The 27816-nt window shown below is 43.8% G+C and overlaps 1 protein-coding gene across 2 annotated transcripts in view; it reads left to right on the plus strand.

The window, feature by feature from the left end:
* The window catches only part of LOC121552132 (nesprin-2-like), a 236291-nt gene that overhangs the window by 128413 nt on the left and 80062 nt on the right, over positions 1–27816 (plus strand). For both annotated transcript variants that reach the window (XM_045211261.1, XM_045211262.1), the window contains 15 exons: positions 5512–5646; positions 6004–6105; positions 6863–6976; positions 11328–11816; positions 11922–12005; positions 12146–12415; positions 12946–13140; positions 13827–13928; positions 14074–14244; positions 14542–14715; positions 14888–15034; positions 16904–17100; positions 18298–18430; positions 18770–18952; positions 24509–24661. In XM_045211261.1, coding sequence (XP_045067196.1) covers positions 5512–5646; positions 6004–6105; positions 6863–6976; positions 11328–11816; positions 11922–12005; positions 12146–12415; positions 12946–13140; positions 13827–13928; positions 14074–14244; positions 14542–14715; positions 14888–15034; positions 16904–17100; positions 18298–18430; positions 18770–18952; positions 24509–24661 — 2649 coding nt within the window. The remainder of the gene's footprint in view (positions 1–5511; positions 5647–6003; positions 6106–6862; positions 6977–11327; positions 11817–11921; positions 12006–12145; positions 12416–12945; positions 13141–13826; positions 13929–14073; positions 14245–14541; positions 14716–14887; positions 15035–16903; positions 17101–18297; positions 18431–18769; positions 18953–24508; positions 24662–27816) is intronic.

Raw genomic sequence — 27816 nt, forward strand, 5'->3', positions numbered from 1 at the left:
GGTAATTATGGAGGCCAGGTCATCTAATGCAGCACTCCATCACTCTCCTTCTTGGTAAAATAGCCCTTACACAGCCTGGAGGTGTGTTGGGTCATTGTACTGTTGAAAAACAAATGATAGTCCCATTAAGCGCAAACCAGATGGGATGGCGTATCGCTGCAGAAAACTGTGGTAGCCATGCTGGTTAAGTGTGCCTTGAATTCTAAATAAATCACTGACAGTGTCACCAGCAAAGCACCCCTACACCATCACACCTCCTCCTCCATGCTTCTTGGTGGGAACCACACATGCAGAGATCATCTGTTCACCTACACTGCGTCTCACAAAGACACGGCGGTTGTAACCAAAAATCTCAAATTTGGACTTATCAGACCAAAGGACAGATTTCCACTGGTCTAATGTCCATTGTTCATGTTTCTTGGCCCAAGCAAGTCTCTTCTTATTGTTGGTCTCCTTTAGTAGTGGTTTCTTTGCAGCAATTCGACCATGAAGGCCTGATTCATGCAGTCTCCTCTGAACAGTTGATGTTAAGATGTGTCTGTTACTTGAACTCTGTGAAGCATTTATTTGGGCTGCAATTTCTGAGGCTGGTAACTCTAATGAACTTATCCTCTGCAGCAGAGGTAACTCTGGGTCTTCCTTTCCTGTGGCGGTCCTCATGAGAGCCAGTTTCATCATAATGCTTGATGGTTTTTGCGACTGCACTTGAAGAAACTCAAAATTCTTGACGTTTTCCACATTGACTGACCTTCATGTCTTAAAGTAATGATGGACTGTCGTTTCTCTTTGCTTATTTGAGCTATTCCTGCCATAATATGTACTTGGTCTTTTACCAAATAGGGCTATCTTCTGTATACCACCCCTACCTTGTCACAACACAACGTATTGGCTCAAACACATTAAGAAGGAAAGAAATTCCACAAATCCAACATTAGATTGCTTGAGCTAGTGCTGCCTTTGGCCAACACAAAAACAGGGTCTTCGAGGATCACAACATTACCACCAGGACCAAAGTGGGCTTGTACAATGCCGTGATTATCCCTACCTTGCTATTCAGTGCAGAAACTTGGACCGCATAATGAAAACATATCAACCCCCTTGAAAGATTCCACCAAAATCACCTGGGAAGACAGACAAACCAACATCAGTATCCTGGAGCGAACCAACTCCTCCAGCACAGAAGCCATCGTAATGGGACATCAACTCCGATGGGCAGGTCACCTCGTGAGGATAAGCGACTCAACACTTCTTAAACAGATCTTCTACTCCCAGCGCAGGGATGGATCCCATGCCCCTGGAGGTCAGAAAAAGCATTTCTGTGACAACTTCAAAGCACACCTCAAGAAACGCTATATGACTCCAAATAACTGGGAAATCCATGCCCTTGACAGATCATCATGGAGGTCCAAAATCATCAACCGAACTCAACACTTTGATGCCGAAAGGAGAAAACTACTAGCTGGGAAAAGAGCCTGTGCCAGTAAGAACAAGCCCTGGCCACAGGATGAACCATCCCTGCCCCCAGTGCGACAAGACCTGGAGGGAAATCATACTCGACTACGAGAGATCCTAAAGGAAACCATGACTAGCCAATTTTTTATACATCTTCCATTTGACATGTCTCTTTTGTTGTGGTTCGCAGCAGCAATGACGATGTGATGACATGACAACGCAGTCGGAATTCCGAACAGAATGATATGACGAGTCATGTACATTTCCCCCCACTTATTTCCATGCTGGCTGAAGACCTAGCTAGCCAGTAACTAGCTAACACTAGACACAAATTAAAGGTTAAACCGATCATTATATTTGTTAACACCCTGCAGTCAAATCTTTGCACCAGTAGACTAGCCAGCTAGCTATGTAAACACTTATTTAAATTACTAGCTATGTAAAGTACTTATTTAAATTAGGTAAGATAATAAAACATTACCATTGGTGTTAGGGTTGGGTGGTATTACAATAGCATCGTCTATCGATGATGATTCACAGCCATCGTCGATGGTGACAACATGGTGATGGTTTAGGCAATTAAAGCAATTATTATCCAGTTCTGAAGATGGTAGACTGCTTCTATCCAGCCCATGATATCACTACAGTAAGACAGCCCGTTCCTCATCAGACAGTCACTGCTCCATCACAGCGTGCCATACAGACAGACACACACACACACACACACACACACACACACACACACACAAACAAACGTGCTCCATGCTGAAGCTCCTCCACCCTAAAGGAATATTAGAAAACATTTGCAGGCACTTAGCCTCTGCCCAGGCTTTCAACAACATCTTTCGTCATGATTTTGGTTGGCCAATAGGGGGCGATAGCATCGTATATCACAATGTTTTATGGTTACATAATCACAATAGGACAAAGGTTGACATTGCCCAATCCTAATTGATGTATTAAAATGAGCTAAATGTGATGTTGTTTCGATCCCCAATAAGAAATACTATCTGGCTTTCTGAATTTATGTTTTTGACACAGAAGACGCCAGTCACAAAGCTCACGCCATTATCACCTGTGACCGCCAAGTACTTTTGAACTACGAATCGACCGCTACTAACTTTGACTTCGACCTCGATTTCGGCTCCTACTTCAACTGCGACTCAGCTGTTCCCTTGTTAACACCGGACCCCACTCCATTGTTCGGGCTATCCAACAGCCACAAGCAAAGTCGCGGGAGGAGGGCTGAAGTCCTTGTTACACTCTTAGAAAAAAGGTTTCCAAAAGGATTCTTCGGCTGTCCCCATAGGAGAACCCTATTTGGTTCCAGGTAGAACCCTTTTTGGTTCCAGGTAGAACCCTTTTGGGTTCCATGTAGAACCCTCTGTGTAAAAGGTTCTACATGGAAATCAAAAGGGTTCTTCAAAGGGTTCTCCTATGGGGACAGCTGAAGAAGCCTTTTTGGTGTAGAAAATTGTCCGGCACTCCCCTCCATTTTATTGGCAAATGTCCAGTCACTGGAGAACAAGATGGATGAGCTCCCTTTGACAGTTTCCTACCAACTTGGCGTGAAAAGCTGTAATATTCTATGCTTTTCAGAAACTTGCTGACGGGCGATATGGACATGAAACTCTAAGGTTTCTCCATGCTTCGTTGCAACCGGACAGCGGACCCGGGAAAAACCAAAGAGGGAGGGATATGCCTCTTTGTAAACAACAACTGGTGCACTGCTTCAAGTGTGAAGGAAGTCTCAAGCTTTTGCTCACCTGAACTAGAATACCTAATGGTACATTGCAGACCTTTTTATCTACCAAGAGAGTTTTCATCTATAATCATCACTGCTGTCTACATCCCACCACAAAACGAGAATGGCACTAAGCAGACACTCAACGAGCTGTACAGGGCCATAAACAAACAAGAAAACGCACACCCAGAAGCAGTGTTTATAGTGGGCGGAGACTTTAACGCGGGAAACCTGAAATGCTTTTAACCCCACTTTTACCAACAAGAGGCGCTATCACTCTGGACCACTTTTACTCTATCCACAAAAACGCATACAAGGCCCTCCTTCGCCCTCCCTTCGGCAAATCAGACCATGACTCCATCCTCCTGCTTCCTGTTTACAAGCAAAAACTCAAACAGGAAGTACCAGTGATGTGCTCAGTACCGAAGTGGTCTGACGAAGCGGATGCTAAGCTACAAGACTGCTTCACTAGCACAGACAGGAATATGTTCAGGGATTCATCCGATAACATTGAGGAGTTTACCACATCAGTCACGGGCTTCATCAATAAGTGCATCGGCGACTTCGTCCCCACAGTGACCGTACATACGTAACCTAACAAAAAGCCATGGATTGCAGGCAGTATTCGCGCCGGGCTAAAGGCTAGAGCTACCAATTTCAAGGAACGGGACACAGACATGAACGCTTACAAGAAAGCCCGCTACGACCTCCGACGAGCCATCAAACATGGAAAAGGTCGATATAGGACTAAGATAGAATCCTACTACACCCGCTCCAACGCTCGTCGGATGTGGCAGGGTTTGCAGACCATTACGGATTACAAAGGGAAACCCAGCTGTCAGTTGCCCAGTGATGCAAACCTCCCAGACGACCTCTCAGACTATGCTCGCTTCGAGGCAAACAACACTGAGCCAGGTATGAAAGCCCCTGCTGTCTCGGCCGATGTGAGTAAGACTTTTCAATAGGGTAACACTCGCAAGGCCGCTGGGCCAGATGGAATAACAGGCCGCGTTCTCAGAGCATGCGCAGACCAGCTGGCAAGTGTCTTCACAGATATTTTCAACATCTCTCTGTCCCAGTCTATAATCCCAACATGATTCAAGGAGACCACCACTGTCCTTGTTCCTAAGAACTCAAAGGTAATCTGCCTAAACGACTATCAACCTGTAGCACTCACATCTGTAACCATGAAATGCTTTGAAAGGCTGGTCATGGCACACATCAACACCATCATCCCAGACACACTGGACCCACTCCAATTCTCATACTCAACACCATAGTCCCCTCCAAGCTCATCACCAAGCTCGGGACCCTGGGACTGAACACTTCCCTCTGCAACTGGATCATGGACTTTCTGACAGGCCGCCCCCAGTTGGTGAGGGTAGGTAACAACACATCTGCCATGCTGGCTGCATTACGATCGCAAGGCGCTACAGAGGGTGGTGCGGTACATCACTGGGGCCGAGCTCCCTGCCATCCAGGACCTCTATATCAGGCAGTGTCAGAGGAAGGCTGGGAAAATTGTGAAAGACCCCAGCCACCCAAACCATAGACTGTTTACCCTGCTATCGCACGGCAAGCGTTACTGGAATGCTAAGTCTTCTACCCCCAAGCCATAGGACTGCTGAACAGTTAATCAAATGACTACCCGGAATATTGCATTGACCCTTTTTTGCACTGACTCTCTTACACCGACTCTATGCACACTCACTGGACTATACCCACACACTCACAACTACTTACACTGACACTCCAACCCACACATATACACACACACACACACACCACATACGCTCACACACACAAAACACACACACATGCATATTGACGCCACACACATACACACACTTTCACACTGTCCACAAACGCTGCTGCTATTCTGTTTATTATCTATCCTGATTGCCTAGTCACTTTTACCCCTACCTACATATACATATTACCTCAATACCTCATACCCCTGCACATTGACTCAGTACCGGTACTCCTTGTGTATATATATATTATTTATTGTGTTACTGTTTTCTATTTTTATTTGCTAATTTTCTTACTTTTTAACTCTGCATTGTTGGGAAAGGGCTCGTAAGTAAGCATTTCACAGTAAAGTCTACATCTGTTGTATTTGGCGCATGTGACAAATACAATTTGATTTGATTTTATGATCGAACTATATCGATGTACCAGCAACTGTCATTTTTCATACTTTGGTCATCCTACTTTGATTTAGTTTCATCCAAATATCATCTTATTTGATGAAAAGCATGATTTCGACTGTTCAGGACCTTTAATCTCTCTAGTCTCCTCCTCTGTATCCACAGGGCAAGATGTGTGAAGTAAGGGAGGCTGAGGGGGACGTCCCGTCAGGCAATATGTGTGTGACAACAGAACCCAGTGCCTTTACCTTCAGCACACATCAACGGGATACGGGTCCACCGGGGACCACCGGCCATCAGGTATACACTCGCATGGTCAACCAAAAGATTAATGTTACGTACAGAATGTTACCCTAGTGCACTATGTAGGGAATATTTTGCCATTTCAGACACACCCTAACATTAGAAGTAACATGAGTTTGAATAACAATTTTCAGGCACTCTTAACAAAGTGGTTCTCACAGTCTTGGAGAGCTACAGGGTGTGCAGTCTTTTGATCCAGTACAGCATTTTAACATACCTAAATGAGCTAATCAACTAACAATGAAGAATTTGGTGTTTCAGTGCTGAGCTGGCGCAAAGGACCAGAGTTGACAACCACTGCTCTAACATTTAACTAACAGCCAATGTTAACCCTTTCCTAACCCTGTTGTGAAGGAGGATGCCTCAGAAGCATGCCTCTCTGAGGAAGAGGAGGAATACGAGGACGAAGATCATCACTCATCATCCTCTGACACGCTCACATGCAGTTTTCCGGAGGTAAAGATAAAAAATAAAAATAAAATAAAACACAAGATATATCATTGGCCCACTAGTTCGTTGGCTACAACCACAAATTATTAGTTTAATCCTGCCTCTGCTCCAATTTAATTGACTCCTCATTTATTTGCCAGCTCCGTTCTGGGACTTGATCAAAATATTACAATAAAGAGTGGGGTTAGGGCTAAGAGCTAACATTTAAAGTTAGTGGTCATAATGTGGTTGTTGCACATAGAGTGGGATTGTTCTATGCCTTCAGAAAACAGGTAATACACTACTTCATACAATTTCTGACTTATTCCTTTTATCATGCCACTATTGTTCGGTGTTCATAGCAACACACGTCCTTGGAAGTTGCGTCAAGAGTCTTCTACAGTGGTCACCTACAGTTCCCTCTTTTCATTGAATGCTATTCCGTGTGGGCATGCAACTGCATTTTCCCTTTCTCTTTCCTCTTTAGCTGTGTGATAGTTTTGTTTCATAATCGTCTTACTTTGCAGTATTGAACGTTTTTTGAAGGTATGGAATGTTTTTCCTCTTATGTCATTGTCATGATAGTTTATGTGGGCCTTATAACAGGGTTTAAGTTTAACATGTTATACTTTTACTGATTATAGTCTCTACTGTCGTAACCTACCTAGAAATCCCTTGGACACTGTCAGAGGCAGCTGTCTTTCAAGAGCCCTGTCTGCCACACACACCCATAATACACCTGTGTGCTGCGTGTGTGTGTGTGTACATGTACTGTGTGTGTTAGGACCCAGACGAGACTCTTAGCCACCAGGAGCTGGCAGAATCAGTGGCTACAACCACCCAGTGGCTCCAGGATAGTGACGCTATGTCTGAAGCGCACACCGCCGCTGTCACTAAGGTAAGCAGACGTTTATAGTAAGTCCTCTATACGTGGTCGTTTTTCCTTATTTCTCTCAACAGTCACTAAAGGTCTCTGTGGAGTTCAGAGGGTAACACTTTATAATAACTTTCATTTGAAAGCCATTCATATATCATTTCTAAGGCATGTATTAATGATTTACTGCACATTAATGTAAATCATTATAATTATACTGAACAAAAATATAAACCCAACATGTAAAGTGTTGGTCCCATGTTTCATGAGCTGAAATATAATATCCTAGAAATGTTCCATACGCACAAAAAGTATTTCTCTCAAATTTTGTGCACCCATTTGTTTACATCCCTGTTAATGAGCATTTCTCATTTGCCAAGATAATCCATCCACCTGACAGGTGTACCATATCAAGAAGCTGATTAAACAGCATGATCATTACACAGGTGCACCTTGTACTGGGGACAATAAAAGGACACTCTAAAATGTGCAGTTTTGTCACACAACACAATACCCCAGATGTCTCAAGTTTTGAGGCGTGCTGACGTGCAATTGGCATGCTGACTGAAGGAATGTCCACCAGAGCTGTTGCCAGAGAATGTAATGTTAATTTATCCACCATAAGCCACCTCCAACGTCGTTTTAGATAATTTGGCAGTACGTTCAACCGGCCTCACAACCGCAGACCACGTGTAACCTCGCCAGCCCAGGAGCTCAACATCCGGCTTCCTCACCTGCTGGATCGTCTGAGACAGCTGAGGAAACTGAGGAGTATTTGTCTGTAATAAAGCCCTTTTTGGGGGAAAACTAATTCTGATTGGCTGGGCCTGGCTCCCCATTGGGTGGGCCTATGCCCTCCCAGGCCCACCCATGGCTGCTCTCCTGCCAAGTAAATGATCTGCCAATGACTTGAATGCCTTTGTTCATTATTCATATTATTCGTAAAGGGACATTTCACGCATAAATGAACGTTTGTCAGATGTTTTCAGATCTCAAAAGTTTACTGATGTCAAGATGAAACCACGTCCCACGACATTGGTTGTGTAGATAACAATCTGGAAACGTTTGTTAAACTTTGATTTGAAAGTGCAAGGTCCCTTTAACAACCCATTTATAAATTATTAGTAAACTAATTTGCAGTACATCATCTAAAGTGGCCACTATATCTTAATAATAGGTATATAAATTATTTATAGTTTTATAAACAATTTGTTGATCTTTTATTTAATCTTGTCTCCAGGCTAATTGCGCATAGCGTAGATAAGCCTGGAATAACAGCAACTCAAATCTGGCCTATGTGGGAGTGAACTAATTAAAATAAATATTTGTAATGATTTGATCTTAGCAAATCAAATGGCTGCAAGACGTGGCTCTGAATCAGAGGTACACAAGACAGGGGTGTTTGTAGGGAAGTTCGGAGGGAGGTGATTGATTAGAGATAAAGCCAGGGCTATGGGTTGATACTTTTTCTATTGGACAAGGACTTTTCCCCGATCTTTCTATTGGGTTAACGCCAAGGTTCTTTGCACTCTGGGAGGAGGACACAATGGAGTTGTCAACCGTGATGGCGAGATCATGGAGCGGGCAGTCCTTCCCCGGGAGGAAGAGCAGCTCCGTCTTGCCGAGGTTCAGCTTGAGATGGTGATCCGACATCCACACTGATATGTCTGCCAGACATGCAGAGATGCGATTCGCCACCTGGTTATCAGAAGTGGGAAAGGAGAAAATTAACAGATTCTCGCCACGCCACCTGGTAGGAGCGACCTGTCATGTAGGACGCAATCCAAGAGTAAGCAGCGCCGGAGATGCCCAACTCGGAGAGGGTGGGGAGGAGGATCTGATGGTTCACAGTATCAAATGCAGCGGATAGGTCTAGAAGGATAAGAGCAGAGGAGAGAGAGTTAGCTTTAGCAGTGTGGAGAGCCTCCGTGACACAGAGAAGAGCAGTCTCAGTTGAATGACCAGTCTTGAAACCTGACTGGTTTGGATCAAGAAGGTCATTCTGAGAGAGATAGCAGGAGAGTTGGCTAGAGATGGCATGCTCAAGAGTTTTGGAGAGAAAAGAAAGAAGGGATACTGGTCTGTAGTTGTTGACATCGGAGGGATCGAGTGTAGGTTTTTTGAGGGGTGCAACTCTCGCTCTCTTGAAGACGGAAGGGACATGGCCATCAAGGATGAGTTGATGAGCGAGGTGAGGTAAGGGAGAAGGTCTCCGGAAATGGTCTGGAGAAGAGAGGAGGGGATAGGGTCAAGCGGGCAGGTTGTTGGGTGGCCGGCCGTCACAAGTCGCAAGATTTCATCTGGAGAGAGAGGGGAGAAAGAAGTCAAAGCATAGGGTAGGGCAGTGTGAGCAGGACCAGCGGTGTCATTTGACTTAATAAATGAGGATCGGATGTCGTCAACCTTCTTTTCAAAATGGTTGACGAAGTCATCTACAGAGAGGGAGGGGGGAGGAGGAGGAGGATTCAGCAGGGAGGAGAAGGTGGCAAAAAGAGCTTCCCTGGGTTAGAGGCAGAGGCTTGAAATTTAGAGTGGTAGAAAGTGGCTTTAGCAGCGGAAACAGAGGAAGAGAATGTAGAGAGGAGGGAGTGAAAAGATGACAGGTCTGCAGGGAGTCTAGTTTTCCTCCATTTCCGCTCAGCTGCCCAGAGCCCTCTTCTGTGAGCTCGCAATGAGTCGTCAAGCCACGGAGCAGGAGGGGGGGACCGAGCCGGCCGGGAGGATAGGGGACATAGAGAGTCAAAAGATGCAGCGAGGAGAGGAGGGTTGAGGAGGCAGAATCAGGAGATCGGAGGGAGAAGGATTTAGCAGAGGGAAGAGATGATAGGATGGAAGAGGAGAGAGTAGCGGGAGAGAGAGAGCGAAGGTTGCGACGGCACATTACCATCTGAGTAGGGGCAGAGTGAGTAGTGTTGGAGGAGAGCAAGAGAGAGAAAAGGATACAAAGTAGTGGTCGGAGACTTGGAGAGGAGTTGCAGTGAGATTAGTAGAAGAACAGCATCTAGTAAAGATGAGGTCAAGCGTATTGCCTGCCTTGTGAGTAGGGGGGGACGGTGAGAGGGTGAGGTCAAAAGAGGAAAGGAGTGGAAAGAAGGAGGCAGAGAGAAATGAGTCAAAGGCAGACGTAGGGAGGTTAAAGTCACCCAGAACTGTGAGGGGTGAGCCATCCTCAGGAAAGGAGATTTTTTTAGCCAATCAGAGAGTGCCATTGTTATTGATGCGAGAGTGCTGTCATGATTGCTATGGTTATTATGTTCAGGTTGAGTGTCAGGCTTCACATCGTTACACCTATGTATTGCTATGCTACAATGCACGGGTGCATATCGGAGAAAAAAAGGTATTAAAATAGAAAACATCATGCGGATGTCTGCTTTCATCCGAGCGTATCGATCAGATGCGGACGTGGATCAGCTAAAGACAGCTAGCTAGCCCGCAGCTACGTAGCTAGCTTCACTACTAGCTAGCTAGCCAACAAGTTTTCCTCCAACATATGCAAACTTTGTACAGCTGTGATCTATTGGACATTCTCACGGTAAGTCAATAAAATGTTCAACTTTTCTTCAACCTCCTGACTGCTGTGTACTTATTTATGTTTTTTTAATTTATCTGAGCCATACCCTGGAATCCAAACTAATATGCCCCGTTACTGTCCAATCAGCATCCTCTTAAAAATGATGGGTGGGTAAAAACCCACGGAGCCAAACGCTGCACTTTGGATTAGGTCATCTTCTGACTGGTTGAAGGTGATCTAATCGCTGACAAATTTGTTTTAATAATGCCCCTTATGACATTGTCTCAAATAGTTTTTAATGATGGGATGGCCAGACTGATATTATGAAGGGGAAATTGGTGAAAAGATTTATAATAATTTCAAACTTTATAAATAATTTTGTATGAATGGCTGCAACTTTTTAAAAAGTTTACTAATAATTTGTACTTGATGTGGTTCTTAAGACATTAACATATTGATAATGAATAAAGGCAGAAGTAATAAGTAATAGTTTACAACTTCATAGTATGTAAATAGCTCACTAACATAAACATAATGTAGTTTTTCATTTTTTTAATAATTATAGTTTATATAAATCATTTACAGATCATTAACAAATTCATTATACATGATTTATTAATGAGCATTGTTAAATAGTGTTAACCGTTTTCAAATACCTTAATTACTAGTGGTAAATAAAGTCGTAATAATGATTTACAAGTGCTCAGTAAATCATTAATACATGCCTTATAAATTATCTATTAATGGATTATAAATATAAAGTGTTACCAGATCATTGAGTAAAGAAGTGCAAGTAATTGTATATCAGATTCCATACCAGTCTATTGGGGTTGGGTTTGATTCATTCCAATCATCTTCGTTCAGGAGTTGGACATCCCAGAGTCTTGTGTAGACCCAGAAGACACTAATTCTGGTTTAATATCTGAGAAGATACAACCAACACCTGAAAAAACTGACAGAGCACCTGGAGACACCCTTTCATTACCGGCTCAGTGGAGACCCATCTCCAAGACCACTGGACCAGAAAACAAGCCGACAGAATCAGTCAGTAAGGACATTACCAAGGAGACTGTGTCAGTAATCAAGAAGTCTGAATTAATAACCAAGGCAACTGTCTCATTACCTGAAACTAGTTCAGTGACCATGGAGACTGGACCAGCATCTGTAAAAGGTGGCTTGGCAACTAAAGAAACCGGAGAAGTACCTGTGAACATTGGATCAGTAACCAAAGAGATACAATCAGTACCTGAGACTACTTCTGTAACCAAGATGACTGGGTCAGTAACCAAGGAAATTGAGTCAGTTGCCAATGGTCAGTTGCCAGATACACCCAGCGACCCCCTTGAAGACCTGGTAAGAGTACCACACCTGTGCACCACATATGTACACATGTACACACATGTACACGCATACACACACAATTACCAGCACGCACGTTTTACATTTATTTTTTTATAGGACGGGAGATGGGACCTCCTTCACACTCGGCTGTCTGAGAAACTTAACACCTTGAGGAAGATTCAGGAAGAGGATCTACATGCGGTCAGTTCACACTGTTACACCTCCCTGATTCAAGTACCCATCAGACCTGGGTCACAATTTAGCAGAGGTACAGGATTTTAAGGGCAACTGTCTTCAAGCCATTATAGTGTGTTGACAGTGCTCTCCATTTTGTTCTGTAGGCTACAGGGTCAAGGGCAGAGGGGACCGGCGGTGGCTTTGATGGTCTGAGGGAGATAGAGGTGTGTACTGCAAGCCTTAGACGACTCAGACACAGAGCAAGTGGCCTTTCCTCTACCAATTCAAAGGAAGGTGGCTATCCCATGTTGGATAGAGAGCTCTACACAGCTCTATGTGCAGTGGAGCATTCTCTGGAAACACTCACTGGCCTGTTGCTCAGTCCCTCTATGACCACCATGGAGGATAGCCAACTAAGACTGCTACAGATGGAGGTACAGTACATACAAACTGCTGATTTACATTTACAGATCTCTGGAAATAGGTAGCCTATATTGCGCTCTGGCGGTGACATTTTTGTCGTGCAAAAGAGCACAGATCTGGGATTTAACTTTTCTTCAACAATGTGAGAAATAAGGAGGTGATTATTCATATTATTAAGTTTATGTATAAATAGTTGCCGCCTACTAACACGCATTGTTGAACAAGTAAACTTTGCCAGATTAAAAATAACAAATTGTGCCAGGTTTAGTATTTTTTGCACAGATCTGTGCTCTTTTGCACCATGGAAGTGTCACCCTGGGGTTGTTTAATCACTCCCTATCAAATTAGCTAAACTGCAATAACAATATCTATAATGAGCTTTAATTGCATAATTTCATTTACACAACACACACCTCTGGTTATTTTCCGGTGACAAAATCTCTGAACCTGTGCAAGTTAACTGTGCGTGTGTTTGCGCACCTGTGTGTGTGTCTGTGTTTGTGTGTGCTCATTTGTGTCTATGTGTGTATGTGCCTCACAGTGCCTCTCCTCGGAGCTGCCGGCCTTGGGTGAGGAGCTGGACCATGTAAGGTCAGGCATCAACCCAGATCAGTTGTCTGAAGCACCAGAGACCATAGCCCAGTGTGTGACCTGTCTTCATGGTTGTCTCCAAACAGCCCAGTCAGCCCTCACCTCCTCACTGAGCCGGCTACACACACAACTGGGCCACAATCAGGTCAGTGGCTCCACACAAGCCACCTCACAACCACTCTACAACAACTTCACAATAACATCACAACCAACCTACAACCACTTAAGGTTTGGGATAGGGTTAAAACATAACAATTTAAAATGAGTGCCTAGCACTGGAATTGAATCTGTGATCCTCAGAGCCGTAGCTCATGGTTTAAGCCCTTCTTCAATCCCCACCCACAACACCCTAGCAAGCCATGAGCCTACTAGATAGTAATAGGCACTTGTGTTGCCCCTTGTGGACAGTATTGAAATTGCATGCATACTTCCTGGACCAATGTCTAATACTGCAGTGGAACTGGTGTGACCTGGCTGCCCTACAACCACATTCATATCCAGAGCAACTTACAGGAGCAATTAATATTAAGTGCTTTGCTCAAGGGCACATTGACAGATTTTTCAGCTAGTCGGCTCAGGGATTCAAACCAGCAACCTTTCAGTTACTGGCCCAACGCTCTTAACCGCTAGTTTACTTGCCGCCCAGCACTTCACAATCACCCCACAAACCACCCCAGAACCACCTTACAACCATCAGAACATTACAGAATGTTCAGATACCTAGAACAGATATCATTGTGTTATTTACGATATGCAACGGGCTCTAGTGCCTAACTGCTTAACCAAGATTTTTCAATGTCTGTCTCTTTTCACACTGTGTGCTGCATGCAGGCAGGGATGGAGCAACAGGAGAGCCACGTGTGCGTGTATGATGAGATTGAACGTGGACAGAGTGACCCATTCACACACATCAAGGATGTCCCCATGCTGGAGGTACCACATTGAATTTGTTAATCATAGGGCTAGTGTGTGTGTGTGTGTGTGTGTGTGCCCCTTTGTCAGTATTTTCTTCCTACATAATCACGCCTTTTACTCTAGATGTCTACTGTAGGTCAATAACGATGGTGTGTCTCTGCAGTATATCGTCGGCCGGTGTCCCGAGGATGCAGTGGAGCTGCAGCGGGTGTCCCAGGCCCTGCTGCAGGGTGTGGCCAGTCTGGTGGCGCTAAGCCGAGAGCGTCTGGCAGACTGTCAGGACCACCCTCCGCACAGCCGCACCCAGCTGCAGACTCTGCTCAGCAGGCACAAGGTAAGCGTATGCTGGTCTTGGAGGAAAAGAGAGTGTTATGTCATGTCAAGTCATTTTATGCACATTCGACTAGGCATGGGAGCTGAATGGAAAGGAAGAACAACTGTAGAGGAAAATGTCTTGCCCACTCGGAAAGCAGTTGAATCCAAGTTTAAATAAAAGTTTGGGATCATCTCCACGTAAACCACTGACCAATTGTCATGTGATTTTGTCAATTTAGAAACTGGGTTTCAATTGATTATTTTGTGTGTCTGTGTCTTTTTCTATGTCTGTCTGTGTTTGGCGATGGCTGAACAGAAGTTGTACCAGGTTATGGGGTCCCAGCTGGCGTTGGTGCAGCGGCTGTTCCAGTGTGGGCCACAGGGGGGGCTGGTCGGTCAGGAGGAGGAACAGGTCCGGCTGGAGAAACAGGTCACCACTCTGCAGCAACAGGCTCTGGAGCAGGGAGCCACTATGCACAGAAGGCTGCAGGTACACGCACGCACATGAAAGACACACATAAGTAAACACACACACTCTCTTTTAAACAGACACACACACATACACACATACATGCATACACACACACATACACACTGTGTCTTTGTGTGTTTGCACACGTGTATGTTTACACCCTTGTGTGTGTATGCGTGTTTGTGCGTAGGACTGGACACAGTGGGAGGAGGGCTGTGTTCGGCTGAGCCGGCTGCTGGAGGAGCTGGAAGCCCTTATCCCCTGCGAGGGTCCCATGGAGGAAGAGGAGGAGGAGGAAGAAGAGGGGCTGCTACAGGAAAGACTGGACACCTGTCAGGTATCCAAACCTCCCTCTCCTTCTCTTTTCTCTACTACTCTTCCTTCTTTCCCCATTTTGCTCTCTCTTTGTCTCGCTGCTCCTTTGTGTCGCTCTCTCTCTACATGCTCTTTTCTCTCTTCTTTCTCTCTGTCCGTAGACCATCTCAGTCTTTCTCGCCGTCCCTATCTCCGACTCCTCTCCTCTCTTGTCTTCATCACCTCCTCATCTCTTCTTCCTTTCGCTCTTAATCCCTCTCTCGTTCACTGTCCCCTATTTCCTTCTGTCCACCCTCTTTCTTCTCCTCACATACCCAATTGAGCAACATTTGCCCACTAAGAACTAGTTTGCTCTACATAACAAGTTTATCCCTTATTCTTAATTTTACCAAATCAGTTGTATCACTGGAAGATACTGTATATCATGAGCATCAGTCATAAGCAACAGGTGTCTTATGTCCAAATGAGCGATGCATCCTGCGAGCACTGGGATGAAACCGCCTGTTGTCTAATTCCAGTAACCAACATAAATGTAGGACGCGCCACAGGCTGACTCCTAAATGGCACCCTATTCCCCTCATAGGGCTCTGGTCAAAAGCAGTCCACTATGTAGGGAATAGGGTGGCATTTGAGACGCAACCATAAAGAGAGAGCTGGATGTGAACCAGGCCCTTCAGTGAATGAGGGATTCATGGCCACCTGGCGCAAGAAAGATGGAGAGAAAGAGAGATGGAAAGACAGAGGGAGAGAGAGAGAAGGAGAGGGAGAGGTGGAGAGAGAGGAAGGGTGAAAGAGAGAGGGAGAGTTATTTGTTGTGGCATTGCTTCATTCCAAAATCAGATTACTTTGAGGAATACGGATGGCCATTATCGGAGATTAGAACATGATGTTCCATTTCGGATTCCCTCCCCATATCCTCCCTTTTACAATTACAGAATCCTATTTCTCATCTCTCGGACGGACCGACTTGAGTGGAATGTGTGTGTGTTTGTGTGTGTGTACACCTGTGTGTGTGGGTGGAAGGGTAGAGTACACATGCTTCTTTTTATCAAATCTCCTTAATAGATTTATGCCTTCCTCTATCTGGCCATAATAACTGAATGAGATGCTGTTTACGTCCCAAATGGCCCCCTATTCCCTATATAGTGCACTACTTTTAACCAGGCCCATAGGGCTCTGGTCAAAAGTAGTGTACTATGTAGGGAATAGGAGGCCATTTGGGACGCATTAGCAGTAGTGTGGGGGTGGGCAGGGGTTCAGGTGAGGATTTGGGTGGTGATGATTCCATTTTCACTCTCTCTATGCATTTCTTTCACACATTGTTCCTTGTCTCACTTTTTTTAGCATTTTCCCCTTTTCATATTTCTCTCCCCATTGTCCCTCTCAATATTTCTCTCCTTCTTTCTGTAACCCTTGCAAATATCCCCTTCCTCCTCCTCCTTTTGTCTCCTCTCTTTTTCATTCTCTGTTCCTGTCTTCCTCTCCTCTCCCTTTTCCGTCCCCGCCTCATTCCCTTTCCCTCTCCCCACATCCCACAATAATTATTTGATCCCTACATTTATTTTCATCCCCCGTTCTTCTGGCCCTACCTCTTCTTCCTTCTCTCTTATTCCAAATACATTCCCTTCTCAATCTTTATCCTTTCACATTTTCACCCTATCCCTCCCCCTATTCACTCCCATCTCTCTCTCTCTCTCTCTCTCGCTCTCTCTCTCTCTCTCTCTCTCTCTCTCTCTCTCTCTCTCTCTCTCTCTCTCTCTCTCTCTCTCTCTCTCTCTCTCTCTCTCTCTCTCTCTCTCTCTCTCTCTCTCTCTCTCACTCTCTCCCTATTTACGGATCCCCCTCTCCTCCCCCTTCCCCTCTCTCTCCTCCCCCTTTCTCCCCCCATTAGCGAGTGCTGGCCCTGTTGGAGGAGTGCAAGCCTGCCCTAGGCTCGGTCCTGGACCAGGGGAAGGCTCTGCAGGCCTGGGGATGCAGTACCGGGGTTGGCGGCACAGGGGGCGTCCTGGAGCTGCGCTGGCGGGCCGTCCGCGGCAAGGCAGAGCAGGAGAGCCAACGCAGCTGTGACATCAGGGACAACTGGAACAGGTGGGCACACACAGACAGGGTTTTTGGAAGATAGGCAGGGACACACACACACAACACAGCTTTGGCTAACACTTACAGTGCCTTCAGAAAGTATTCACACCCCTTGACTGTTGCGTTACAGCCTGAATTTAAAATGGATTAAATTGACATTTTGTGTCACTGGCCTACACACAATATCCCATAATGTCAAAGTGGAATTATGTTTTTAGAAATGTTTACAAATTAATAAAAAATGAAAAGCTGAAATGTCTTGATAAAAAATGTGCATACTAATTCACATAATAAGTTGCATGGACTCACTCTGTGTGCAATAATAGTGTTTAACATGACTTTAAATGACTACCCCATCTCTGTACCCCACACATACAATTATCTGTAAGGTCCCTAAGTCGAGCATTGAATTTCAAGCGCATATTCAACCACAAAGACCAGGGAGTTTTTCCTATGGTTCGCAAAGAAGGGCACCTATTGGTAGATGGGTAAAAAAAGAAGACATTGAATATCCCTTTGAGCATGGTGCAGTTATTAATTACACTTTGGATGGTGTATCAATACATCCAGTCACTACAAAGGTACAGGCGCCCTTCCTAAATCAGTTGCCGGAGAGGAAGGAAACTGCTCAGGAATTTCACCATGAGGCCAATGGATATTTTAAAACAGTTACCAAGTATAATGGCTGTGATAGGAGATAACTTAGGATGGATCAACAACATTGTAGTTACTCCACAATACTAACCTAAATGACAGAGAGAAAAGAAGGAAACCTGAAAATCTATGGCAAGACTTGAAAATTGCTGTTTAGCAATGATCAGCAACCAACTTGACAAATATTGTACAATCCAGGTGTGCAAAGCTCTTAGAGACTTACCCAGAAAGACTCACAGCTGTAAGTGCTGCCAAAGGTGATTCTAACATGTATTGACTCAGGGGGTTGAATACTTATCTAATGAAGATATATTAGTGATTTATTTTCCATTAATTAAAACAAAAAATGAATTTTCCTTCCACTTGGACATTTCAGAGTATTTTGTGTAGATCGTTGACAAAAAAATTACAATTAAATCAATTTTAATCCCACTTTGTAACACAACAAAAAAGTAAAGGGTGTGTGATTACTTTCTGAAGGCACTATAAATGTAGACTGCTTTGCATAAGGAAACATCGAACCCTGTTTGAACCCTGTTTTCCCTCTTGTAGGTTCAACAAAGACTCTGTGTCACTCACTGGGTGGATGGGCAGTGCTAAAGAACGCCTGAAGACATGGACAAGTCTGCCCGACGCCACACCTCAAGACGAGGAGCTCACCCGTATTTACCTCATCCAACTACTGGTAAAATAGTTAGGAAAAAAAACTTCAGATGACACGTTTTGTAGCTCAAAGTAGTAAATAATCATTGTCATCCAGATCCTACCCGAAATGTATGGATATACAGTAAATATAGAATAACAACTTTTATTGTATAACAAATGTTATTGTAACATGTTAAAAATGCAGTCCATTTGTCTTTTCTTTCACAAACACCTGAAAAGCTAGTTTTGAGTGAATTTTTGGTTCCTAAATACATTACAAATGCCATGGAAAATGTTAGAATTGCAAACTGAATGTGTGAATTTTGTGTGAAATTTCGGGAATGGGAGCTCTTTGATTTGACGTTTAGTTTTTTGACAGGAGTTTTCAGTGGAGCTGGAAACCAAGTCAGCTGAAAAGGCCTCTGCGCTCAGGGCGGGCACATTACTACTGCAGCTGAAGGAGGCTGATGCACCGTGCCTGCGCAGACAGCTAGCACAGCTGGAGCAAACCTGGACCGAAGTCACGTCTGCACTTCCCATAGCCCAGGAGAGACTGCACCAGGTGGGGATTTGATTGGTTGTGCTCTTGATGAGCTGCTGAGTAGAATAATCAGGTGTCTTGTAGTAGAACCAGGCTGTAGTGTAGTAGAACCAGGCAGTAGTAGAACCAGGTTGTAGTGTAGTAGAACCAGGCTGTAGTGTAGTAGAACCAGGCTGTAGTGTAGTAGAACCAGGCTGTAGTGTAGTAGAACCAGGTTGTAGTGTAGTAGAACCAGGCTGTAGTAGAACCAGGTTGTAGTGTAGTAGAACCAGGCTGTAGTAGAACCAGGTTGTAGTGTAGTAGAACCAGGCTGTATTGTAGTAGAACCAGGTTGTAGTGTAGTAGAACCAGGCTGTAGTGTAGTGGAACTAGGCTGTAGTAGAACCAGGCTGTAGTGTAGTAGAACCAGGCTGTAGTGTAGTAGAACCAGGCTGTAGTAGAACCAGGTTGTAGTGTAGTAGAACCAGGTTGTAGTGTAGTAGAACCAGGCTGTAGTGTAGTAGAACCAGGCTGTATTGTAGTAGAACCAGGCTGTAGTGTAGTAGAACCAGGTTGTAGTGTAGTAGAACCAGGCTGTAGTGTAGTAGAACGAGGTTGTAGTGTAGTAGAACCAGGCTGTAGTGTAGTAGAACCAGGCTGTATTGTAGTAGAACCAGGCTGTAGTGTAGTAGAACCAGGCTGTAGTGTAGTAGAACCAGGCTGTAGTGTAGTAGAACCAGGCTGTATTGTAGTAGAACCAGGCTGTATTGTAGTAGAACCAGGCTGTATTGTAGTAGAACCAGGCTGTATTGTAGTAGAACCAGGCTGTAGTGTAGTAGAACCAGGTTGTATTGTAGTAGAACCAGGCTGTAGTGTAGTAGAACCAGGCTGTATTGTAGTAGAACCAGGCTGTAGTGTAGTAGAACCAGGTTGTAGTGTAGTAGAACCAGGCAGCAGCAAAAGCCTGCACACCCAGTATAACCAAGTGTCCTGTCCTCGTGTCCTCTACGTCAGTGGTTCCCAACCTTTTTTGGTTACTGTACCTCTAAAACACTTTGACCTGCCTGAAGTACCCCCTCATGCGCGTGCGACCGGCATAATTCCTAAATTAGGTGTACATTTGACAGAAATTAAGTTTACGCACCCAGTCAAGTTTGGCAGACTTGTTTTCAATGTCAGGGAAGTAGGAGTTGAACTCACTGTTGAGTTTGGATAAATGTGAGCTTACTATTTGCACAATAGGAGTGTCAACATCATCTGTAGAAAGGTCGCCTACTGTAGGTGTCAAGCTGCTGTAAACAACTTATATCCCCATCTTCACATATCCTCTCCCAGAGTTTGATCATCTTCATGAATCCACACACTTTGTCATACATGTTTAGAATGTGTGTGTCTTTAACTTGCAGAGTTAGATTCAGGTTGTTCAGTTTGCTGAACACATCAGCAAGATAGGCACGGCGGACTCCCCAGTCTGTGTCCTCCAACACAGCCACTAGGAGGTGTGTGAGTGCTTAGACAGAAAATTATTTTGAGCTCGCTGCTCAAAAAGCCTCTGTAGCGTTTTCACTCTAGATAGCCAACGGACGTCATGTTAAGCAGTAGAGGCTGGTACTCAGTCCCACTGTCATCACAGAGCCTTTCAAACAGTCGGTGATTCAGAGGTCTGGACTGGATGGATAAAGTTAATCACTTTCACTGCGTCATTCAAAACATAATGTAACTCAGGACTCATTTTGTTGCTGGCCAATGCCTCTCTGTGAATGATACAATGGGATTTACCTTCTTTATCTGGGCAATTCATTCTTTCACTCTCCCAGGCATTGATGCAGCACGATCCGTGCGCACATGAACACAGGATTTCCAATCCAGATTGTGCTCTGAGAAAAAATTGTCAATAACGTGAAACACATCCTGACCTGTAGTTCTCCCCGTTAGCTTCTTGCAGAACAGAATGTGCTCATTAATTTCCGAAATGTCTCTGTATTGCACAAACGCAATCAACTGGGCTTCCCTACTGACATCAGTTGATTCGTCCAGCTGCAGAGAAAATGGACCAGAATGATTAAAATATTTTCACCACTCGATTAACAATGTTAACGCCCATGTCATTGATCCTACGGCACACTATGTTATTTGACAATGATACAGTCTTCAGTGCATCAGCTGCTGTTTTATCAATCATAGTTTCAGTGAGGATAACACCAGCAGGCACTCTAGCGTGTTGGGTGGGCAGAGGACAGGTAGACAGAGCAATGCACACGCACTGAAACTAAAGTAAAAAAGTAGGCCTATAAATATAAAATAACTAGAGATTTCACACCAGTGGCCTCAGTAAATGTTTTCCTGCCTATTAAGATTGAAAAAAAAAAACGTTTTCTTTGTATATTTTTTCGTGATATCAAATTGCAATTCAATCTTGTCTCATCGCTGCAACTCCCCAATGGGCTCTGTAGTGGTGAAGGGCTTCTTAACACCCGCTCGCTTAACCTGGAAGCCAGCCGCACCAATGTTTCAGAGGAAACACTGTTCAATTGATAACTGAAGTCAGCTTGCAGGTGCCTGGCCCGCCATAAGGAGTCACTAGAACACGATGAGCCAAGGAAAGCCCCCCGGCCAAACCCTCCCCTAACCCGGACGACGCTGGGCCAATTGCACGCCGCCCTATGGGACTCCCGGTCATGGCCGGCTGTGACGCCTCAACACTGCGATGCAGTGCCTTAGACCGCTGCGCCACTCGGGAGGTCCAAGATTGAAATAACTTGAACATATTTTGGGGGGTAATATTTGTCCCTATATTTTTTTCCTAAAATGTTTTATCATCTTCCCACATACCCCTTGGGGAAAAGGAAAGGGAAAGGAATGGAGAGCAAGCCTCTCTGGGCTATCGAGACGCACCCATTATCTTTCAAATAATCTCCTAATAACACACACAGATGGGATGACCAAAGAGAAGAGGCGAAGACTAGTTTTTCATTTGGCCTCTCGTTTATCACCAGTGAATCCGAGCAGGTTCTCAGAACTTTCAACAAACAGCCGAACATTGTGCCAAACTGAACAGTGAGGGTGCGTCCAAAATGGCACCTTATTCCCTATTTAGTGCACTACTTTTGAGCTGGTAGTGCACTACATAAGGAATAGGGTGTTATTTGCGATGCACCCTGAGAACTCTTTCATGTACAGTATGACCGGTTGTGGGTTCACCAACTTGATGAAGATATGAGAGAGGAGGGGATGAAAGACTAAGCTTATCTTCAGACAACGGGATTGTGTAAAATATTTGCACTGGCTCCCACAGTGTATGCATCACCGGATCATCAAAACCCATTACCTATACTCACACACGCACAGAACATGCATAGAGGCATACACAGACACACAGTCACACGCACACACACACACACACACACACACACACCTGGGCATTGCCCCCTATCCTCCCCCTTGCAGCTGTGGTCTCGGTGAAGGCCAGTTCACAGCGCCGCATACAACGACTCTCTTTCTTTCTTTCTTTCTTTCTTTCTAACTCTAATTTTTCCCCCTTGTGTTTAGTCAAATCAAGGACATAAGTCAGCTACTGGGAAACTCCTCGATAAGAGCAGATAAGGATAATTCATTCATGGTTTTCCACTTATTTTGGCTGTGGTCGAATTCACAGCTTTTGGATATTCTAAAACAGCATACAAACATTGTATATTTACACTGGTATGCCTTTCTAAAGCCATGCTCTACATTATATTGTTGACTATACGGTGCATTCAGAAAGTATTCATACCCCTTGACTTAGTCCACATTTTGTTGTGTTACAGCCAGAAATCAAAATTGATCAAATTGATTTTTTTCTCACCCATCCACATACCCCATAATGACAAAGAGAAAAGGAAATACGGAAATAATAATGTACATAAGTATTCACACCCCTGAGTCAATACATGTTAGAATCACCTTTGGCAGCTGTGAGTCTTTCTGGGCAAGTCTCTAAGAGCTTTGCACACATTTACATTTACATTTTAGTCATTTAGCAGACGCTCTTATCCAGAGCGACTTACATGAGCAATTAGGGTTAAGTGCCTTGCTTAAGGGCACATAGACAGATTTTTCACCTAGTCACACCTAGATTGTACAGTATTGCACCGAATAATTTTTACAATTCTTCAAGCTCTGTCAAGTTTGTTGTTGGCCATTTTTAAGTCTTGCCAAAGATTTTCAAGCTCATTTAAGTCAAAACTGTAACTAGGCTACTCAGGAACATTCAATGTCGTCTTCGTAAGCAACTCCAGTGTATATTTGGCCTTGTGTTTTAGGTTATTGTCCTGCTGAAAGGTGAATTTGTCTCCCAGTGTCTGTTGGAAAGCAGACTGAACCAGGTTTTCCTCTAGGATTTTGCCTGTGCTTAGCTCTATTTTATCCCGCAAAAACTCCCTAGTCCTTGTCGATGACAAGCATACCCATGACATGATGCAGCCACCACCATGCTTAATGTGTTGTGTTGGATTTGCCCCAAACATAACACTGTATTCAGGACATAAAGTTAATTTCTTTGCCACATTTTTTGCAGTTTTATTTTAGTGCCTTATTGCAAACAGGATGCATGTTTTGGAATAGTTTTATTCTGTACAGGCTTCTTTCTTTTCACTCTGTCATTTAGGTTAGTATTGTGGAGTAACTACAATGTTGTTGATCCGTCCTCTGTTTTCTCCTATCACAGCCATTAAACTCTGTAACTGTTTTAAAGTCACAATTGGCCTCATGGTGAAATTGGCCTCATGGTGAGCGGTTTCCTTCCTGTCCGGCAACTGAGTTCAGAAGGACGCCTGTATCTTTGTAGTGACTGGGTGTATTAATACACCATCCAAAGTGTAATTAATAACTTCACCATGCTCAAACGGATATTCAATGTCTGCTTTTTTTGTGAGGGATTGGAAAACCTCCCTGGTCTTTGTGGTGAATCTGTGTTTGAAATTCACTGCTCGACTGAGGGACCTTACAGATAATTGTATGTGTGGGGTACAGAGATGAGGTAGTCATTCAAAAATCATATTAAACACTATTGAGTCCATGCAACTTATTTTATGACTTGTTAAGTACATTTTTACTCCTGAACTTATTTAGGCTTGCCATAACAAAGGGGTTGAATACTTATTGACACAAGACATTTCAGCTTTTCATTTTTAGATTTTTTATTAATTTGTGAACATTTCTAAAAACATAATTCCACTTAACATTTTACATTTTAGTCATTTAGCAGACGCTCTTATCCAGAGCGACTTACAGTTAGTGAGTGCATACATTTTTTCATACTGGCCCCCGTGGGAAACGATCCCACAACCCCGGCGTTGCAAGCACCATGCTCTACCAACTGAGCTACAGTATTGTGTTTTGTGTGTAGGCCAGTGACACAACATCTCAATTTAATCCATTTTGAATTCAGGCTGTGACACAACAAAATGTGGAAAAAGTAAAGGGGTGTAAATACTTTCTGAAGGCACTGTACTGTATATACAGTATATGCCATTTATATACACACATACACTATAGAGTCCCTTCATTGCTTTATATCCTGCTGGCGTTTTGATGTCCCTTTCCTTCTGTGTTCCTCAGCTCCTGTTGGAGAGGTGGCCACCATGCCAGGTATTGTCAGGCCTGGAGGCGTGGGTGAAGGAGACAGAAGCCAGGCTGGAGGAGCAGGGACAGGCCACCAGCAAGGCCTGCCATGACGCGGATCAGCTCAGACACATACTCCAATACTACCAGGTACATTAACACGCACGCAGGCACACACACACACACACACACACACACACACACACACACACACACACACACACACATACACACACACACACACACACACACACACACACACATACATACATACACAGCTATGTATTGAGAAACACAGGACTAGTCCCACATTTAATTAATTGTAATATGGATAAATAAATGCCATTATTTACAAAGTTATCATAGTACACATACATTTATTTGTATGCCTACCATAGTACATACCAAAGTATACTATGGTAAACTATAGTACATACTATCAGTGGCGGCTCCTGAAAAAATTCTCAGGAGGGGCAATTTTTCTGATGATTTAGGTGACCTACACACATTTAAAAAAGATATGTCCAGCAACAACATGAAGACAGGGCATATAAGTCAATACCAGAAGCATTTATTGACTGATCTCAAAAGTGTTGGCTTACCAGGGTTGGTGGAGCCCTCAGTTTCATCTTTGCCTGCAAAGCTAACTCAAACACTCCACGAAACTTCACACACTGGATTAGCCGGCTGAGGATGTAGCGGTTCTTGCTAATGTCGTAGTAAATATATTTGTTATAGTGAATATGGAATATGATATGTTGAGTAAAATGTTGTGCTAAGATCTATTTAGGTCAGGAGCTGGTTATAAGTTATGTTCCTATCCAATAACAATGGACAAAAGGGTCCTATCTTGTCAGCCTTGTCAGCAGGTGGCCAAGGACAACACCCACGCCATAGGCCTCTCAGTTCTTCCAACTCACGAGTTCTTGCTCTGAGGACACACACACACACAACACACACACACACACACATCATCACTGTTAAACACACACACACACACACACACACAAAATCCCCTCTCTTAGGCTGAACATTTGAAGACAGAGAACCCGACTCAGAGCCAATGCAACAGTGACAGTAGCCTGGAGGGGACTCGCCCAACTCATCAGGACCAATCAGAAGATCAGAACTACTAGATTGAACCTACTTCATTTATTGCATAAAATGTCTGCACACAATGTTTCGGGCTCTCTTCAGATAATAATAATAATAATAATATGCCATTTAGCAGACGCTTTTATCCAAAGCGACTTACAGTCATGCGTGTCATACATTTTTGTGTATGGGTGGTCCCGGGGATCGAACCCACTACCTTGGCGTTACAAGCACCATGCTCTACCAGCTGAGCTGCAGAAAGTGGATACTCATGGATGCGCATTGCAATTGTAAAATGTCAACACAATTGGAGACACCCACGTCATTTTGGAGACATGTTATTGACAGTAAACTATTGTAGATGCGACTGCTAACTAAATAAAACATTTTAGCTAGCTATCTAATCATCTTAGCTAAATGTGGGGCAAACAATTCAGTTATTTACCGTTAATTTGAGGGATTGGGGTGAAAGAAATCGAGTTACATAGTGATACTTTACGATATACTGTATTGACAATATCGCAATATTTTAGCGCTAGTTGGCTGTACCTGCACCAAAACACCATTATTGTTCCTTCATAGCTTGTTCTCAATCTTTTCACATTGGGAGCCAATTTGTTTTCAGCACTTTTATTTCCATGACTGATCAAAGCTTCCGTTCTCATGGCTTTCTGATCCCTCTGCAACAGACATATGGTGCGCAATAAAATCACAGTATCGAATCGCAATCGTATAGAATCATGAGACTCGCAATGCTGATGCATATATCTTATCGTGAGGTTCCTGGCAATTCCCAGCCCAAGTTCATTTGCCACAACACATCTCTTCGCTAGCAAACGCAATGTGTCTCCAGCAATGTTTACTTTTTGACGTTCTATGGCATCTCCACTTTCCAAGCATATATGACCACATGTAATATTTTGGTAAGTGATGCAAATAGTGAACTATGTAGGGCCAGGATGTAAAATATATGTAGCTGCAGCAATTTCTCTTATCTGATATGGTAAGTAATGGGGCTTGATTTATAGCTCCCTAAGAGTTTGATGACGGGTCCGTGAAGCACGATTGCAGATATCTTTACCTCTGAATAAACTGCCTTATATTATACAATTATCCACCTTGTCCAAAAGTCTCTACTTTTTCTCCGTTCTCCAGTAAACTTGTTTTATCAACAATAGTAGGTTCAATGACACAGAAAGCAGTTCAATGTCGGGGTACAGTCGCTCTCTTACCAGGATCGCGGTCCGCTCTGACCAGGGTGAAGGTGGCCGGCTCCACCTCTCTGCCAGCAGCGTTTTCATTATTTAGTCCGTTCGTAGCGGTATGTACACGATCAACAAGATCAGTCCAAAACCGAAGATCAGTCCAAAGCAGAATGTTTGCAGAATGTTTGTAAACTAAGTCTACAAATTAAAAACATAAAATAACGCCACACTGCAGGTCGCAACATAGACGCTGATAGCCGCCATTGTCTTAGTTACGTTCAACGTTACGTCACGTTGCGAAAGCGCGTAAGTGCATGCACACAGACACCCATAGAGAATGTATTGAAAGCTTTGAAATGTGAAAAAAATAGATTTTACATGACAGGCTATGAGAGACTTCTGGGCGATTTTCAACCTGACTGAAATCGCCTCAAAAACGGGCGGGGCCATTTGAAGCACGACTTTAGCCTGATTTGACATTTAGTGGCTGGCAGATCAGACGTGAACACTGATAACTGCTGTTGCCGTGATATAATTTTTATAAATTTATAAAAAAAATATATATTTTTTTTTTTATTTTTTTATAATTGATTAGAAAAAAAAATCCCTTCCTTCCCCGTTTGGCAGTGCGTCGCCCATATCGCCCTATTGAACAAGCCGTCCCTGCATACTATAGTACACAAGACACAGAACTCTGTGGCCTTTTGCAAAACAGTAAATGTGTTTTCAAAACATTAATACATTCATCAAAACTATATGATACCATCAAAATTGCAAATACATAAATGAAAAGAACACCACAGCCTGCAAAAAGATTAATGAAACCATACTTATCTCTTGAGTCTAAGCAGACCAAACAGAAAGTTTGTCTGTGTTTAAAATATCCCAGTAGATCGATACATTTTCTTTGCAGTCACTAAATCAGGGTTCCCCACCTGGAGGCCCACTGGGGATGGTATTTGGCCACCCAAGTTTTCTGAGCAATAAATAAATCAATCATATTTT

This window comes from Coregonus clupeaformis, chromosome 36, assembly GCF_020615455.1.
Source record: "Coregonus clupeaformis isolate EN_2021a chromosome 36, ASM2061545v1, whole genome shotgun sequence".
NCBI classification, from domain to species: domain Eukaryota; kingdom Metazoa; phylum Chordata; class Actinopteri; order Salmoniformes; family Salmonidae; genus Coregonus; species Coregonus clupeaformis.